This window comes from Heteronotia binoei, chromosome 18, assembly GCF_032191835.1.
Source record: "Heteronotia binoei isolate CCM8104 ecotype False Entrance Well chromosome 18, APGP_CSIRO_Hbin_v1, whole genome shotgun sequence".
Classification (NCBI taxonomy): Eukaryota; Metazoa; Chordata; class Lepidosauria; order Squamata; family Gekkonidae; genus Heteronotia; species Heteronotia binoei.
The window spans coordinates 7,037,814-7,056,726 of NC_083240.1; the positions used below are offsets into that span (position 1 = coordinate 7,037,814).

The 18,913-nt window shown below is 50.4% G+C and overlaps 1 protein-coding gene across 1 annotated transcript in view; it reads left to right on the plus strand.

Annotated features, from left to right (window-relative positions):
- RERE (arginine-glutamic acid dipeptide repeats) overlaps positions 1-18,913 on the plus strand; it is a 323,357-nt gene that overhangs the window by 163,554 nt on the left and 140,890 nt on the right. The window contains 1 exon segment of the mRNA XM_060259535.1: positions 5,368-5,466. Within this exon segment, the coding sequence (XP_060115518.1) occupies positions 5,368-5,466 (99 nt within the window).

The window sequence follows — 18,913 nt, forward strand, 5'->3', positions numbered from 1 at the left end:
CTCAATGTGTTAACCACTAAATCACAAAGCTGTGTAAAGAGTGATCAGGCTTTTCAGTTTACTGAATGAAAAGAAGTCAGAAGATTATCTGTTTCAGGTCGTGGTGAAAACCTTGCATCTTAGCCAGTGATCACTCCACGTTGTCTTTGAAGGACCTCATTTAAAATTGCTCTTGCTATCCTTGAACAGATTAAACAAGAACCACAATTATACAGAAAACACTAGAATATGTAAACGAGGTTACAAACCAAAAAAACATGCATGTCATCCCTTCTCTTACCTCGCCTGTATTTAAAGATAAAATGCAATTTCTGAAATTCTTACTGGCTCTTTTCAGAAAAGATAAGAGAGTCTCGCTGCAACCTAGCTTTGAGAGATTCAGGGGTGGGGTGGGATTTATTTTATAGAGGCATAATTACATGAGCCTGACATGGCTCTATTAAGCCATCTAATTTGTTTTCTCTAAATGCATGATATTAGATGCCTTTGAGCATCCCAAAGAATAATTGTTGCAAGCTCTGTTCCTTTTGTTCTGGGATTTATTCTGGGCATAAAGCCGTCGATTCACAATTTATCCTTCAAGGCTGAAATCTGTAGAACAGTATGCATGTGTGTGTGTGTGGGGGGGCGGTTTTGCAGATTTGCACAAGAACCAAAAACCAAGCATTCAAGCCTACTGTGTTGAAACATACTAAACTGTGCTTTAAACTTTGAATCCATGACAGTATAGAGGGTAGGGATTCCCAGATGGACATGGAAGTCATTCCAGAATTCTCTAATTGGTACCGCTTTCTTAAAAAGGGTATTAGCAAGAGTATTTTGAAGAACTCTCGTGCTGCTCATAGACAGGTTTTGTTTGGATACAGTATTGTCCCAGTAGATGGAATTATGGAATTCACTGCCACAGGAGGTGGTGGTGGCTAAAAGCATAGTTAGCTTCAAGAGGGGATTGGATAAACCTATGGAGCAGAGGTCCATCAGTGACTTAGCCACAACTTATCGTTGGAACTCTCTGTCTGGGGCAAGTGATGCTCTGTATTCTTGGTGCTTGGGGGGGGGGGCAACAATGGGAGGGCTTCTAGTGTTCTGGCTCCACTGGTGGACCTCCTGATGGCCCTTGGTTTTTTTGGCCACTGTGTGACACAGAGTATTGGACTGGATGGGCCATTGGCCTGATCCAACATGGCTTCTCTTATGTTCTTAGATACATGGCTCTTTGTGTGTGGGACCAAGCAAAAGTTGAGATTTCAGCCCACTGCATCCTAGAGTGTCCTTTCTGTAGTGATCACAGAGAGAGAGTAGTTTCTGTCAGGCTGGCTCAGTAGAGCTGCTGATCTAGAGAGGTCTGTTACTTGCTGTCTGTCTCAGAGTAAAAAATAATAATAGCATAACCTACAAGACCCTTTGTGACAGCAGCCAGGAAAATCAGAGCCACATACGTACAGTCCGTTGCTGCTTCTTGTAGAGGAGAGAACCTATTTTAAACTTATCGTAAGCAGCTTGACAACCTCTATTTTAGAGCCTCTGACCCCATTGTGGTCTGTTAACAGTGAGTCCGGGGCATATGTATATTTGGTCACCTCTGCAAAAGGTTTTTACAGCTATTTACGAGGAGTGTGATTTTGCAGCTACCCATGCTTTAAGCAAATGAATTGAACTGAACTGAATGGCCCAAGGGCATAGATTGTTTGGGTAGGGGCTGTGGCTCAGTGGTAGTACTCATGATGTTCATGCAGAAGGTCCCAGGTTCTACCTACAAGCATCTCCAGTCGGTTCAAAAGCCTGTCTGGGCCAACACTCAAAGAGCATTTCTCAATCCCTGCTTCTTGAAATCCTTTAACTGGAGATAAAGGATTTCAAGAAGCAGGGATTGAGAAATGCTCTGGAGTCTGAACAGACACTACGCCAGACTGCCCAGCGATACAGCTTGTTAGAAGGCAGCCTCTGATGTACATAACGCCTCCGTTTTACTACTGAACATAGTTACCCGTCCCATTTTTATCCCGTCTACGTAGCACTCACTCAGCTTGTTTCAGAGCGAGAGCCCAGTGAGTGCTGGACCGGGCAGGCTTTTGAACCAACCTCTCTCTTGTCCAGCATCTGGAAGGGAAGTTGGGGTGGTGGACTACCCAAGAACTTTGTATAAGATGCTCTTGAGCTCCTTTGGAGGGGAAGACCCACATCTTCAGCACATGGCGGAATAACTTCCTGACCCCCAAGGGACCACGGGAGACCGCTTGCGTATCACCCCAAGGCGAAGGAGGATGCGGGGATGTGCTTCTTGCAGAAACCTCTTTCCATGTTGATGCTGGTTGGTTGCTGCTGGTTTTGGGACCTAATCTGAGAAGGCTTGCCCAAGAGGTTGGCCATGTGGCTGTTTGCCACCCGAAGTCTGGTCTTGCGGCGGCACATCGTGACCAACAGCTGGAACAGCTGGCTGCTCTTGGGCTCCTCCGTCCCTGTTTCTGGTTTGCTGGGCTCTTTTGTTATAACAGGAAAGGAAGGAAACTTCATCCCGCTCCTTGAGGCAAAAATAGATTCCTTCCATGAGTCATGAAAAGGAAGCCGAGGCAGAGCCCCCCCCCCCCCCCTCACAGGGCGAAAACTGCCTGGCTGCCTGCAGCGATCTGCTCAGAATTCACAGCCTTGGCATTGAAAGCTCTTGTCTGCCTAATCCCAGATTTCTAGGGGCAGGCCAGGGTTACTTAATGGCCCCACGTTCAGGGGTGGCTGATGAGAATCTCTGCTCCCCCTCCCCCAGGTTATAGCATCTGTAAACTGTTGATGGGGTGGGCAGACCTCCCCTCAGCTCCTGCCAGAAATACCTTTCCCTGGCTTCCAGTTACGCCCCCCCCAGCAGTGCTCTCTTTCGGGGCAGATTCTGCGCATGCTGAGTGGCAAGAGCCAGCGTTGCTGGTGTGGTCAGCAGATCTGAGCCAGCTGAGGGCTAAGAGAATTTTGGGGGAACACCCATCTTCTCTGAACGCTCAGCACGGTCTGGGCTCTTATTCTTGCGCTCCCCCGCTTGCGGTTTGTGAAAGGCAGAGAGAAATCACGGTTTGGCTCTCTTGGAGGTTGATGTGGCTTTTGGCAGAGGGGGCAGATTCGGAAGCCAACGGCTTCACTGCGTGACGCAGCCTCCTCCCCGTCCCGCCGGCCTCCCGGCAGCAGCACGCTTCAAAAGACGGAGGGTCTCCCTGACATCCGTGAGCACCGTTGGCTGTGCAGCATTAATAACCTGTCAGGGATGGGTCAGAAATCTGGATCCAGCCAGCTCTTCAGCTGGTGAAAATGGGAAGGAGGGGTCCCAGGTTGACCACCCACCAAGGCTGTGCTGCAATTGTGGGCCACGGTGGGGCGAGACCAAAGACTACCTTCTGTTTTCCCTCCCCGCAGCACCTTCTGGGCCCGCTGTGGTCTTATTCTATTCGTTTTAATGTAACTTAAATATTTATGCACCATTTGAAAGTTAACGTTAATATATAAGCTGGGAAAACAAAAAAGGATACAAAGGATAAGTAAAAATCTCCCTTTATTCCCCCCCCCCCAATAGCAGGCTTGTCTAATTTTACCAGGTTTTGCTGGATATGCTGTTGACTAACCAGGTTGCCCTGCAGATGGATTGATGCCTTTGTCCGAAGACGCGCCCCCCCCCATGCATTTCCCATCCCTCTCTTCTTTGTCTGTCCGTAGAGATAATTGATTTCCTGTCATTCCCCCCCCTCCCCAATACGCTATCAAGGGGAGGGAGGGGAGCGTGCACACACACAACAGGCTCTGATCACTTCTGCCATTTTTCAAGTCCCAGAATGCCTGTTTAGTTCACACCATAGATCCAGGTAGACGGCTTGATTACTTTCCTCACTGGGGCAGGCTGGTTCGTGGCCCGCCTTCCAGATGCCAGAGCAGTGGGATGCATGCTTTCCACGCCGCCAGACTTCCTCCAGTAAAACGGATCTCAGGCAGCAGAGCCTCAGGCCCTGGGGAGCTGCTCCCTGCTCTGCACTGGGCAGGGTGGGCCCAGCGGTCTGACGTAACGCAAAGGCGCCTTGTCAGTTCATAGATTCCACAGCTGGGAGAGACAGCTGTGATTCCCATGAACCTTTTGGCGTTTTATTCACCATGAGCAGCTCCGAGAGTTTTACAAGCAGCCGTTTTAATGAACTTTGCAGGCATGGAACGTGCTTATTTTCCCAGCGTGAGTCTAGGCGGTTTGTATAGGTGCCCTGACCGGGATGGCCCAAGCTTGTTTGATCTCTGGGAAGCTCCGCAGGATTGACCCTGGTTAGGACTCGGATGGGAGACCACCAAGGAAGTGCGAGCTCACTACACAGAGGCAGGCAGTGGCTGGCATAAGAACATAAGAGAAGCCATGTTGGATCAGGCCAGTGGCCCATCCAGTCCCAACACTCTGTGCCACACAGTGGCCAAAAACCCCAAGTGCCATCAGGAGGTCCATCAGTGGGGCTAGGGCACTAGAAGCCCTCCCACCGTTGCCCCCCCCCAAAGCACCAAGAAGACGAAGCATCACTGCCCCAGACAGAAGAACATAAGAGAAGCCATGTTGGATCAGGCCAGTGGCCCATCCAGTCCAACACTCTGTGTCACATAAGCACATAAGAGAAGCCATGTTGGATCAGGCCAATGGCCCATCCAGTCCAACACTCTGTGTCACAGAAGAACATAAGAGAAGCCATGTTGGATCAGGCCAGTGGCCCATCCAGTCCAACACTCTGTGTCACACAGTGGCCAAAAAACCCAAGTGCCATCAAGAGGTCCACCAGTGGGGCTTGAAACCCTCCCACTGTGCCCCCCCCAACACAAGAATACAGAGGATCACTGCCCCAGACAGAGAGTTCTAACGATAAGCTGTAGCTAATAGCCACTGATGGACCTCTGCTCCAGATGTTTATCCAGTCCCCTCTTGAAGCTGGCTATGCTTGTAGCCGTCACCACTTCCTGTGGCAGTGAATTCCACATGTTAATCACCCTTTGGGTGAAGAAGTACTTCCTTTTATCCATTCAACCCCCCCTCCCTTTTCAAGATTTGGAATAAACTTCCAAAGCACACTTCCTCTTCCTTTGCTTGCTACCAATCACATGATGAGCTGAAAAGGGACCAGGTGAATGGGAATACGAGAATGCTGAAAAGGAAGTGGCTCCTTTCAAAGACTGCGTATTTGTGCATTTTTGCCGCCTTTCTGGCAGAATGTCTTGCATGCTGTTGGAAAATGCAAAACTCTTATCAGAATCTGCTTTGGCATCAGGTCTCTTAGGGGAAAGGCTTTAGAAAGAGGGAGAGAGTCTCGTTGCACTCCAGCAGTCTCTTCACCTGCTCTCATTTTGCTTTTCTGTCTCCCTCTTCAGCTACATGAAAGCAACTATGATGCCGGGAAGGCCCTGCAACGCCTGGTGAAGAAGCCCGTGCCCAAACTCATCGAGAAGTGCTGGACAGAAGATGAAGTGGTGAGGAATGGTCGCTTTTTCTCTCCCTCGCTTAATCTGTCTTCCGGTCCCTTTCTCTTCCGGACCATCGAGGAGAGCACAAAAGGGTGTTTCCTCTCGCTACAACAGCTGCAGCATGAACCTCTTAGGAGACAGTTCCCCAAGACGGTGCCCATGGGCACCGTGGCACCCGCTGACAACTTTCCTGATGTCCACCAGGTGTTTGTAGAAACTGGGACCAATCGGCCAGCAGGGCTGGCGATTGGCCCCTGGAGATCTTACTGGCTGTGTGGGTTTCTAAAACATTGCTTTGGTAATAGCTTGTCACCACAGCACAAGGATCTTCACTGCGTTACTGAAGGGTGTGTGCCAGAAAATATTTTTAAACCATGTGATCATTTTAAGAGAGAACAGAGCTTTGGTCTGAAATGCTGAAGAATTACTATTTGAGTTATGTATGACCTCATTCCCGAGATTTTGTGGTCAGCTCTGCCTCTTGTGGCAGCCTTTTTGTGGTTGTGCCCACCATCCAGTGTCAGAATTCCAAAGGCACCTGCAGGCTCAAAAGGTTTTGGGACCTCCACCTTAGCAGCTGGCATCTAATTAGCCAAAGAAAATTTACCTCCCCACCCCCCCCCACCCAAAATTGGTGTCTTCTGTCGAACGTATAAAGTTGGCTCCTTCTTCCAAGGGAGGCGTTTCTGCAGTAGAGCTTTCAGGTGAGCGATCTGCTCTTCCGTTGCTGCCTTCTGGCTTGTGTTCAGGTTTCACATGGGTTGCGTCAAGTCAGTCGCTGGCAAAAGGTGCATTTGAACTGTTTGGGGATTTGATTAGCTCGTTGTTTGTGTGTTTGTTCAGCTGACCTGCAGCTGATTAATTAAGTGGCCTAATACTGATTGATTAAGTGGCCGTGGCTCAGCAGTGGAGGACTCGCTTTGCTCAGCATTTCCTGCTTAGAGCTGCTGCTGCTTCTTCCTCCTCCTCCTCCTGCCCCCCTTTCCAAGGGGCTGGGAGGGTGTGTAGATGGTTCTCCCCTTAGCTGTCAAGATCCCTTGCTATTTGTCTGTTTTACTATTCTCTTCCAAGGCACCTGCTACGCTTATTGGGAAAACGAAAGTATTTAGGCCCTCTAACCACTGTCTGGCAGTCAAGGGCATCACTATCTGTTGGAGTGTTTTGCTAACGACTATTGTAGAGTGAGAATGTCTGTCTTGTAACAATGTAAGGTTTTGGACTTATTTCGCGCCAGAAAGTTAGGCGCGCATGTAACGGCTAACGGCTTCTATATATATCCAACCACCCGCAGACTGCCTTAATTTTGCCGCTGGCCTTGCCTGTGGTATGATCCTGTCTTACAATAAACGCTAATCCTCATGAAAGGGAGGGTTGTCATTACTGAAAATAGTCATAGACCTGACTTTATCCTTTATCCTCACAAGCTTTGTGATGGTGTAAGGGCCAGGCAGGGAGCAAACAACCAGCCTGCGGTCACTCTGGAAGCTTTGTGGCTGAATTAATTGGGGCCTTCCCCAGTCCTGGCCTGAAATAAGAACATAAGACAAGCCATGTTAGATCAGGCCAATGGCCCATCCAGTCCAACACTCTGAATCACAACAGTTGCCAAAAATATACACACACACACTGTGGCTAATAGCCACTGATGGACCTCTGCTCCATATTTTTATCCAATCCCCTCTTGAAGCTGGCTATGCTTCTAGCCGCCACCACCTCCTGTGGCAGTGAATTCCACATGTTAATCACCCTTTAGGTGAAGAAGGACTTCCTTCTATCTGTTTTAACCTGTCTGCTCAGCAATTTCATCGAATGCCCACGAGTTCTTGTATTGTGAGGAAGGGAGAAAAGTACCTCTTTCTCTACTTTCTCATCCCATGCATCATCTTGTAAACCTCTATCATTCATGACGCTTGTTTCTTATAGGTAGTTTTAAAGGGTAGCCGTGTTGGCCTGCAAAAGAACAGCTGGAATTGTCTCCAGACAAACAAGATTTTTTTGTGGGGCAGCTTTCAAGAGTCTCAGTTGCCTTTGTCAGATACGGAAAATCTAAATCTTGTTTGTCCCTAAGGTGCTGCTGGACTTGAACCTAGTTGTTGCATGCCTTCCTATAAGACCAAACTGATAGTAACATTTCCTGTTGTCACTTCAGTTTTCCAAGCCTTTGCAGGGCTCTCAATCGGTCAGTTTCTCATAGATCAGCAAATACGCTGGAGGCCTTGTATGAGGATAAGTGGCAAGGTCCCTGTTTGTGGTTGCCATTTCCCTACGGAGAGCAGGGCTGCACGTGGCCCACAGTTTCCTGCATGGCACCAGTCGACGCTTCCTGTGTGGCGGCAGTTGCGGGATCAGTGGCAGCCCTGCAGACTGGCATCTTCCTTCCCTTCCCTCCACTAGGCACATCCCGTCCCATCTTTAAGGGAGAACTGCAGCTGGGGTGCCAGGGGCAACAGGCAAGAGAAGCCGCTAGGCGAGAGCAGCTGAGATGAGCTGACCAGCCGCCACCACGCCTCCAGCTGCACCTTGGAGAGCAGCCCGTACCAAAGCAGCCAGGTCCCGCCTTGTCAGTTCCTTTAATTATGGCCCTGCTTGCTTTCCGTAGATGCACGTCACAGTCGGCGCCGCTCTCCAGTCCCAAACGTTCCCCCCCCCCCTCCAGCTGATGTGCTGAAAGCTCTGTTGCTATTTCAGCCTCCTGACTTTGATCAGCTCTCAGCCAGGAAAGATGGAGAATGGAGCAGTACAAATGAGAAAGGAAGGCAAAGGCGCTTATTGAAAAATGAAACCTCACTCCCAACGAGCCGGCGCTGTGGGCACGCAAGAGCAGCCATCATTAGCGCTGTCCGTCGCTGTCAGCTTCAGCTCGTTTTGTCATCTCTTTGTGTCTGTGCGTGTGCGTTCCTTCTCTCTCCTCTCCAGCTTTACAGATCCGTTTGGTGGGCCTCCAGCCACCGCAAAGCTGTCCGGACCTCAAGCTGTTCTTTTATTCATCAGGAGTTTTTAAAGGTCCGCCCTTAGAACTTCGCAAGCCTAGGGGGGGTGGGGGGGATCCTCTGATTAATAGCTCTGTGCTAGATGCTGCTTTGTGAAGAAAAATGGGGATGCTGCCAGAGACCCCCGAGGTCCATCCCCATACTGAGCAGGCTGCGGATTCTTGATGGGAACCAGAGAGGGATAATCCTGGTTCAGAGCAGCACATCTGGAAAAGGGGCATCATCAGTACTTGGTACAGTTCTTCAGGCTGCTTTCTCTGATCCTGGCCAGTCTTTCTCAGTATCGAATCCCTGAGCCACGTCAGAGGCCTTCAGGCTCTCGGGTCAACCCACTGAGCATCGCGTTCCCCCTTCCCCAGCCGTTGCCCCGTCCATCCCCTTCCTCTGCTGCGTCTGTCTGCTGCCATCTTCCCTCCCTGGGATGTGGTCTTTCCCGGCTGGTCTCTCGTTGAATGACGTTGAGAATTGGGCTTGAGCAAGGCAGGAAGAGAATAACGGTTGGCATTTGTAGAACGTTTTTTGCTCACGCAAGAGCCCTGGCCAGGCAGGCCACAAATTATTACTCTCCACAAATTGGAGATGTTGGAACTGAGTGGGGTAGCTGAAAGTCACCGGAGCAGGTGAGATACATCAGCGATCCTGAACAGCAGCTCATGCGCTCAGCCAGCGAACAGAGACCTTAAGTAAGGTGCCCGGCTGTATATACAGCTGGGTGTTCTTAAGGAAGAACTTGCATAGAGAGGAGTGAAAGTTAACATCGTTTACCATCTGGTGTCTCACAAACTGGAGTGGAAAACAATTCCTGTTTCTAAAAGGCATGTGCAGACCCGACCCGATGCCCTGGAGCGCCCTAGGCAGACCTGCTGCCTGGTGCCCCCCCAAAACGCCCCCCCACGACTCCCCCCCTGTGGCTCCATGCACCCCCATGCGGTGTCCTGCCCGGCCCCCCCACCCACGGCACTCTGCTTGCTCCCTTCCCCTCCCCCTGGGACTCGCCGGCTAAAAGTAAGCTTAGCCGACTTCGCAGCCCGCACCTGCGCGTTTTGTTAAGAGACAAAATGCGCAGGCACAAGCTGTGAAGCCAGCTAAGCTTACTTTTAGCTGGCGATCAGGTGGAAGGGAGGGAGCAAGCAGAGTGCCACTGCTTTTAGCGGAAGCAGGCAGGCAAGTGGAGCGCCTGGGGGGGGGGCGGGATGCCGCGCCGGGGGTTGGTGGGTGGGCGGTGGCAGCCCAGAGGGGGCTAGCGGTGGGGAGGGGGGAGGGAGGCAAGCTAAGCGCTTGCCTGGGGCACTGGAGGGGGGGCCCGAGAGCCCAACTTGCCGCCTCTCGCACCCGAGGCAACCGATTAGCTTCTTCCTTCTTCACCCAAAGAGTGATTAACACCTGGAATTCACTGCCACAGGAGGTAGTGATGGCTGCAAGCATAGGCAGCTTCAAGAGGGGACTGGATAAGCATATGGAGCAGAGGTCCATCAGTGGCTATTAGCCACAGTGTATTGTTGGAACTCTCTGTCTGGGGCAGTGATGCTCTGTATTCTTGGTGCTGGGAGGGCACAGTGGGTGGGCTTCTAGTGGGTGGGCTGGGAGGGCACTAGTGGGTGGGCTGGGAGGGCACAGTGGGTGGGCTTCTAGTGCCCTGGCCCCACTTATGGACCTTCTGATGGCACCTGGGTTTTTTTGGCCACTGTGTGACACAGAGTGTTGGACTGGATGGGCCATTGGCCTGATCCAACAAGGCTTCTCTTATGTTCTTATGTGACACAGAGAGTTGGACTGGATGGGCCATTGGCCTGATCCAACATGGCTTCTCTTATGTTCTTAGTGGGAGGGCCGGCCCCGGGCATATGCCCTCTGCATTTTTTGTAAAAAACATGGCCTGCAGGCTAACATAAACTGTGGATAATCAGGGCTAATCCCGTTAGAGTCAAGGCCAGTCACATGTTAGAGACCAACAAGATTTTTGAGGTGTAAACGTTTGACAGTCAGAGCTCCCAGATTCTCTGATTAATCCACCGATTCTGTTCAGATCATAGAATCATAGAGTTGGAAGGGATCTCCAGGGTCATCTAGTCCAACCCCCTGCTCAATACAGGATGTGCTCCTGCTAGTTACAAGCAGAGGAAGTGGAAGCCCAAACTCCCAACTACAAGCTCTGCCCTGCCCTCTTCCCCCCATCCCCAGCTTAGGGTTGCCGAGTGTGTTGGAAAAGACCTGGAGGGTGGGGTTTGGGGAGGGGCCTCAGCATGGCACAATGCCATAGACTCCACCCTTCCAAGCAGCCATTTTCTCCAGGCGAGTTGATCTCTGCCAGCTGGAGGTCAGTTGTAAAAGTGGGAGGTCTCCAGACCCCACCTGGAGGTTGGCGGCCCTAGAACTGGACTGTGGTACAGGTCCAAACTAGGGTTGCCAGGTCTGGGTTGGGAAATACCTGGAGGCTTTGGGGGTGGAGCCAAGAGAGGGCAGGGTTTAGAGAGGGGAGGGGCCTCAGTATAGTACAGTGCCATAGACTCCACCCTTCCAAGCAGCCGTTTTCTCCAGGGGAGCTGATCTCTGCCAGCTGCAGATCAGTTGTAAAAGTGGGAGGTCTCCAGGCCCCACCTGGAGACTGGCAACCTTATCCCTGTGGCTTCTGAGAGGCCACACTTTTGGACCTGCTTTCCCAGCCATAAGGACTAGAAAACTTTTTTTTTTTTTAAAGTGGGTTGAGATATCAAGTGTGTCAAACTGCGCAGTCAGTATGAATCCCTGTCCTTGCGTGTCCTAATCACAGGCTGCCTGTTGTGCCACCCACATCGTCACCCAGGGAAGGGGCTGATGAGTGGTTTTGGCTTTGGAATGCCTCCCCCGCCTCAGTCGCTGAACCCGCCCAGAATCGATAAAGCCAACAGGAGCGAGAGGAATGCAGATGAGAGCTGAAAGCCCACCCCGGTTTTGCAAGGCCTTTTTAATTAAACACTGTGAACACATTTAAATAACGGCGGCTCCAGGCTGAGCAGCATCTAATCGAAACCGATTAAGTCACCCGTCCGCACTTGGATAGTTATTAATTCTGTTTGTTTCTGCATGCTAGCTGAAGGCAGAGTTCCCCGGCTGTGGAGGAGCCCCATAACGGTGCGGGGATGTTTGTGCAGCGTGGCACCGGGGCTTTAATTAGCATCCTGATGCTGATTATGAAGAACAGCAGGCTGGCTAATTGAATTCCGTTTACGACCCAGGACCCAGGTCGTCTCCGCAAAGTCAACGGGAACTGCTTGGCAAATAGCTTTGTAAGGGAAAACTTGGGGGGGGGGGCGGTGCCTGTTTTTAAAAGGGCAGGGCAGGGGAGGAGAGCCTTGCCGTTCGTTTCAAGAATGCTTTCAGTTCTAAAAGGTTCCAAGAGTTGGCCTTGCACACGCTCAAGATCCCCTGTCTGTGATACGCAGAGACCCCAGAGATGAAATCGCTCCTCTGGATGTCTGTTTGGCTAATACTTTAATGTTCTCGTTTTAAACTTTCTCCCCTCTTTTAATGCACTTAAATGTTTTAGAAATTACTGGTCAATCTTGAATTTATTTATTTATTTATTTATTTTTGCTTTTTGGAAGCAGCTTGTTTTTGGAATGTATCCCAGGAGCCGCTCTGTCTATCCCAAGCGCTGGAATTTGCTGCTTTGCAGCATCCCCCTTAAGCCAAATTCTTAGATGTCCAAAAGAGGCCTGATCTGTGAGAGGAAAAAACCCTGCTTATTCTCAGTAGTGCACAGATGTCCTCGTTCCCTCTGCAGAAATCCCATGCTTCCGTTGACAACTGTAACTTCTACCTTGGAATACTCAGCCTTTTAAATATTTCAGTTCTATTTTTGTTTTCTTTTTCTTTTTATCTTGCACAATTTGCAGTCAACAGCCCAGACTCAAATAACCTCTTAAATTTATTTCCAAGGGTAGTTAATCCATGCCGGTGACGAGCAATAATTGGCCTTGGTTTACAAGCGTGTAAATTTTAAAGTGCCCTTCAACGCCTGGCTTTGATTCTCAAGTTCCATTTGTCATAAATACAAATGAAAATCCCTCCTTCCTTCCTCAGATAACAAGAGGCAGCAAATTAATTTCCTCCAACGCGCTTGCTGTTGTTTGTAATGCAACAAAGTGGTGTTGGAAGGACGAGGGATTTCTTACCTCGACCACTTTCGGCTGCTTCTCTACTTAGCTCCCATCATTTCCACAAGCGGCTTGTGATATTTCCACAAGCGGCTCATTTCCACATCATTTCCACAAGCAGCTCATCTCTCTGCCTTTTCATCGTCAGCACCTCTGAATCGAGACACCGCAGAGGGGCTAGATGGGCAGAACTGCTCCCTGTGGATATTACCTCCTTGGCAACTTCTGAGAACCGAATTCATGGCATAAATCAAAGAACCAGCCCCTCCAACAGCAAAAGCAGATCACAATGGCATCAGATTGAATGATTAAGCAGGCATAATCCAAGTGTAAATCACGAGCGTGTGATTTCCGTGCATGTGCTGACAGGTTCGGTCCCAAAAATGGAAGAAGATGACAAAGACTAAGACGACTGCAGATTAATACCCCGCCCTTCTCCCTGAATCAGAGACTCAGAGCGGATTACAATCGCCTATATCTTCTCCCCCCACAACGGACACTCTGTGAGGTGGGTGGTGCTGAGAGAGCTCTCCCCAGAAGCTGCCCTTTCCAGGACAGTTCCTGAGATAGCGCTGGTTGACTCAAGGCCGTTCCAGCAGCTGCAAGTGGAGGAGTGGGGAATCAAACCCAGTTCTCCCAGATAAGAGTCTGCACACTTAACCACTATGGCTGCTCCAAGGCCGTTCCCGCAGCTGCAAGTGGAGGAGTGGGGATTCAAACCCGGTTCTCCCAGATAAGAGTCTGCACACTTAACCACTATGGCTGCCCCAAGGCTGTTCCCGCAGCTGCAAGTGGAGGAGTGGGGAATCAAACCCGGTTCTCCCAGATAAGAGTCTGCACACTTAACCACTATGGCTGCCCCAAGGCCATTCCAGCAGCTGCAAGTGGAGGAGTGGGGAATCAAACCCGGTTCTTCCAGATAAGAGTCCGCTCACTTAACCACTATGGCTGACCCAAGGCCATTCCAGCAGCTGCAAGTGGAGGAGTGGGGAATCAAACCCGGTTCTTCCAGATAAGAGTCCGCTCACTTAACCACTATGGCTGCCCCAAGGCCGTTCCAACAGCTGCAAGTGGAGGAGTGGGGAATCAAACCCAGTTCTCCCAGATAAGAGTCTGCACACTTAACCACTATGGCTGCCCCAAGACCGTTCCAGCAGCTGCAAGTGGAAGAGTGGGGAATCAAACCCGGTTCTCCCAGATAAGAGTCCGCACATTTAACCACTATGGCTGCCCCAAGGCCATTCCAGCAGCTGCAAGTGGAGGAGTGGGGAATCAAACCCGGTTCTCCCAGATAAGAGTCTGCACACTTAACCACTATGGCTGCCCCAAGGACGTTCCAGCAGCTGCAAGTGGAGGAGTGGGGAATCAAACCTGGGTCTCCCAGATAAGAGTCCGCACACTTAACTACTATGGCTGTCCCAAGGCCATTCCAGCAGCTGCAAGTGGAGGAGTGGGGAATCAAAACCGGTTCTCCCAGATAAGAGTCTGCACACTTAACCACTATGGCTGCCCCAAGACCGTTCCAGCAGCTGCAAGTGAAGGAGTGGGGAATCAAACCCGGTTCCCCCAGATAAGAGTCCGCACACTTAACCACTATGGCTGCCCCAAGACCGTTCCAACAGCTGCAAGTGGAGGAGTGGGGAATCAAACCCAGTTCTCCCAGATAAGAGTCTGCACACTTAACCACTATGGCTGCCCCAAGGACGTTCCAGCAGCTGCAAGTGGAGGAGTGGGGAATCAAACGCGGGTCTCCCAGATAAGAGTCTGCACACTTAACCACTATGGCTGCCCCAAGGCCATTCCAGCAGCTGCAAGTGGAGGAGTGGGGAATCAAACGCGGGTCTCCCAGATAAGAGTCCGCACACTTAACCACTATGGCTGCCCCAAGGCCATTCCAGCAGCTGCAAGTGGAGGAGTGGGGATTCAAACGCGGTTCTCCCAGATAAGAGTCTGCACACTTAACCACTATGGCTGCCCCAAGGCCGTTCCAGCAGCTGCAAGTGGAGGAGTGGGGAATCAAACGCGGGTCTCCCAGATAAGAGTCCGCACACTTAACTACTATGGCTGCCCAAAGGCCGTTCCAGCAGCTGCAAGTGGAGGAGTGGGGAATCAAAACCGGTTCTCCCAGATAAGAGTCCGCACACTTAACCACTGCACCAAACTGGAACTAAAAGTGTTCTTGGATGGGACAGCTGGGGTCCAAAGAAGATGTTGGTAAAGGTGTGTGGGGAGGTGTGGGGGGTCGACAGGACGCAGGGCCTTTGCATCATTGCGTGTCTCTACAGTTGCTTTCATCCTCAGCACGTTGAGTGTGATTGACTGGAATTGTATTTTTGCACAAAAATAAGTACTGTTGCCCCTGGGAGAGATGCGTTTGTGGGCATGTGTGAAGATAGACCAAGATGGGTAGCCATGTTAGTCTGTTTGTGGTGGCAGAAAAGAGCAAGAGTCCAGGAGCACCTGAAAGACTACCGAAATTTGTGGCAGGCTAAGAGCTTTCATGGGTCACTTCTCGCTTCTTCATGCATGCATGGAAGCGACATGAAATCTGTGCTCTGGCCATCACCCCGGGCTTCTTTGCAGTAATGGGCCCTTTGAAGACTTGTCTTAGGTATTTGGTCCAGAATATGGCAGCCTGATTGTTGACTGGGGAGGGCAGATCTTAGGGAGCCTCTTTTTCGGATGGTGGAAGAACTTCGCTGGATCTGAAGGATCACCCTCTCCCATATCAAGCTGCCTGTCATTTGAGAGGTCTTTCAACCTTCATTTGACTTTCACAAGTCAAGGACGTGGTTTCTGGAGGAAGGGCCTTTCCAGTGATGGTGCCCTGGCTGCTGACTTCCTTTCCTCCCAGATCTTCCCTATGCTTAGGTGGTCACCATTGAAGCACCATTGAAGTCCATCTTGTTTTTGCTTTTGATTTTAATGTCAAAAGTGTGGTTGGGTGTATCCATACATGTGTGCTGTGTTATCTTCCTGCTTTTCTCTTTTTCACAATTTGTGCAGGAATATGGTGTTTAATCTTCGTTAGTTTTAGACTGTGTAGGACTTTCATACAGGAGGCAGGTGATAATGGTGGGGGTCATCATGTATCATGGAGGGGGGGGGGGGTTGCGTCTGCTTAACAGGTGGTGCAGCTGACATAGTCCTCCCCGTTTTGAATGGAAACTCTGAAAGCACGGTGTGTGGTTTCCTCATTTACAGCTTTATGTGGACTGCTAGTTTGTGGCCTCGGCACTTCTTCCTGCTCCCCACCGTTTTGTTCTCTTCTTCTTCGTTCCTTCTCTTTCTATTTTGCTTTCTTCCTCTTCCGTTCCCCACATGGGGATCCTTGTCCCATAAGACAAAATACATGGAGCCATCTTTGGGTTTTCAAGAGGTATGAGCTTATGGATGACCCAAGCAAATGGGCTTGTCCCGACCCAACATGGCAGCATTCCATGAAGCTGCCTTATACTGAATCAGACCCTGGGTCCTTCAAAGCCAGTATTGTCGACTCAGACTGGCAGCGGCTCTCCAGGGTCTCAAGCTGAGGTTTTTCATGCCTACTTGCCTGGACCCTTGGTGATGCCGGGCATTGAACCTGGGACCTTCTGCTTCCCAAGCAGATGCTCTGCCACTGAGCCACCGTCCTTCCCCAAAGGAGACCCGTCCAAAGCTTTATCTTCCAGATGTGTGTGTTTGTGTGTGAAATGCCATCAAGTCACTTCTGGCTCATGATGACCCTATGAATTAATGACCTCCAAAATGTCCACTAGTTAACAGCCTTGTTCAGGTCTTGCAAACGGAAGGCCCTTGTGGCTTCCTTGGCTGTCCATCCATCTCTTGTGGGGCCTTCTGCGTTCTCTGCTGCCTTTCCTTGTCTTTTCCAGGGAGTCTCACAATGCGAACAGAAATACAATAGTCTCGATTTAGTCATTTTAGCTTCAGGCTTGACCAGATGGAGTGACATTATTTAATTCTTCATTTAAAGCGTTTTTATGCCCGATTAAGGTCCCCCAAGATGGCAAATGTAAAGAATGTAAAGAATATGACAACATTTGAACAATTAAAAACAACATTTACAATGATAAAATAATTCAGTAAAAATGCATGGGCAGCACCAGCAACTGAGAGAAGGGCCCAGTAACCGTTAAAAAAGGGATATGCCAAATGAAACAAAAAAGCCCTCGCCCGTAGGTGAAAGCAGACAGACAGATCTCCATGGGGAGGGAAGGCCAAAGAGTTGGTATCGTGACTGAGAAAGCCCCTTTCTCAGGTTGCCACCCAGCTGGAGTTTTGCTCCACCTTGCATCTCCGCAGTTTAAGCAAAACAGCTTTTTTTTCACCTTTCTGTCACTTTATCTTAGTTTGTTGCAGCCTGCCATATGCTTCATCCATCATTCCTCTGCCTTCCTGGAATATTTTTAGATAAGATGCGCATGCCATATTGACGATCTTCACCCTCTCTCCTCCCCTCCCCACCCCTGAAACTCTCCAGCAAATGTTTTCGTTGCTGAGATGCCCTCGTTAAAAGGTTTTTGCTTTTTTACCAGAGACCAGAAACTAACACCCCCTTCCCCCCCTCCAATTTAACACCTTTTTGAACAGTGGTGTCATTTTTATAGGAAGGTCATCCTTAATGGAGAAGGCTGGAAAATAAAGAATCCACATCCGATAACCTCTTTGACGGACGCCTGTTTGTGTGTGAACCGCCAAAGGGAAAAGGCCTGTTTTTATTGTCGCCAGGGCCGAATGGGGAATCTGCCGCTCGGAAGATTAATAAACGCCATCGAGGGCGGCTGTTGGAACTGTGCATTTCATCTCATTTTCAAGGGTGCCTCTTTATAATGGAGGCGGCTCACGCTCTCGGCCCTTCTCAGTCGTTTCCCTGTGTTCGTTTAAAAAAACGAGAACGAGAGACACGGGCGGGGAGGAGGGGGTTGGCTGAGAAGGCCACGTTTGTTCTCTCTGCGAAAGCAATTTATTTCATAAACAAAGAGGGCCAATGCCATTATCCTTTGTAGTTTCTTAGCAACGGAACGGGAGTCAGTTGAGCCTCATGTGGGAGGGACGCGTATCTTGTGCCTTCTGTGCACAAAACATTTAACGGTTCGGCTTCCTGACCGAAACAGGAGGGCCCCGGCCAGAGATCCCAGAATGCCCTGAGCAAGATGGGGCGTGCCGGATGAGGGTCAACAGGTTTTTGTGTGCACTTTGTACAGCATCTGCAAGCAAGGGACACCCCCCCTCCGGAGCCCCCAAACCGATAGAAGAAGACGACCGCAGATTTATACCCTGCCCTTCTCTCTAAATCAGAGTCTCAGAGCAGCTTGTAAACTCCTTTATCTCCTTCCTCCACAACAGACAACCTGTAAGGTAGGTGGGGCTGAGAGAGCTCTCCCAGAAGCTGCCCTTTAAGAAGATGATGGTATTGGATTTATATCCTGCCCTGTACTCTGAATCTCAGAGTGGTCACAATCTCCTTTACCTCCTCCCCCCCCCACACACACACACAACAGACACCCTATGAGGTGGGTGGGGCTGAGAGAGCTCTCCCAGAAGCTCCCCTTCCAAGGACAACCTCTGCCAGAGCAATGGCTGACCTAAGGCCATTCCAGCAGCTTCAAGTGAAGGAGAAGAAGACTGCAGATTTATACCCCGCCCTTCTCTCTGAATCAGAGACTCAGAGCCGCTCACAATCTCTAGATCTTCTCCCCCCACAACAGACACCCTGTGAGGTGGGTGGGGCTGAGAGGGCTCTTACAGCAGCAGCCCTTTCAAGGACAACTCCTACAAGAGCTATGGCTAACCCAATGCCATTCCAGCAGGTTCAAGTGGAGGAGTGGAGAATCAAACCTGGTTCTCCCAGATAAGAGTCTGCACACTTATCCACTACACCAAACTGGCTCACAGGTACAACTCCTACAAGAGCTATGGCTGACCCAAGGCCATTCCGGCAGGTGCAAGTGGAGGGCTCCCTTCAGTCCCGGTCTCTCTGGTGCCACCCCCCCACCCCCCGCAGTACCTGCGAGTTGTTTTTCTTTTTAAAGGAAGAGCCCCAGAATAGTCCTTACTTGCTAGGAAAAGAGGAAGGCCCAACATGGGACAAATGGACTCGGCCAAGGACTGCCACCAGGGCCACAGGCCGCAAGACCTGAGCAAGGCTGTTAACAAGAGGACACTTTGGAGGTCGATCATCCATCAGGTGCTCTCACCTGGGAGGCCCAGGAGAGCCTGATCTTGTCACATCTCAGAAGCGAAGCAGGGTCAGCCCTGGTTAGGACTTGGATGGGAGACCTCCAAGGAACGCCAGAGTCGTGATGTGGAGACAGGCAATGACCAACC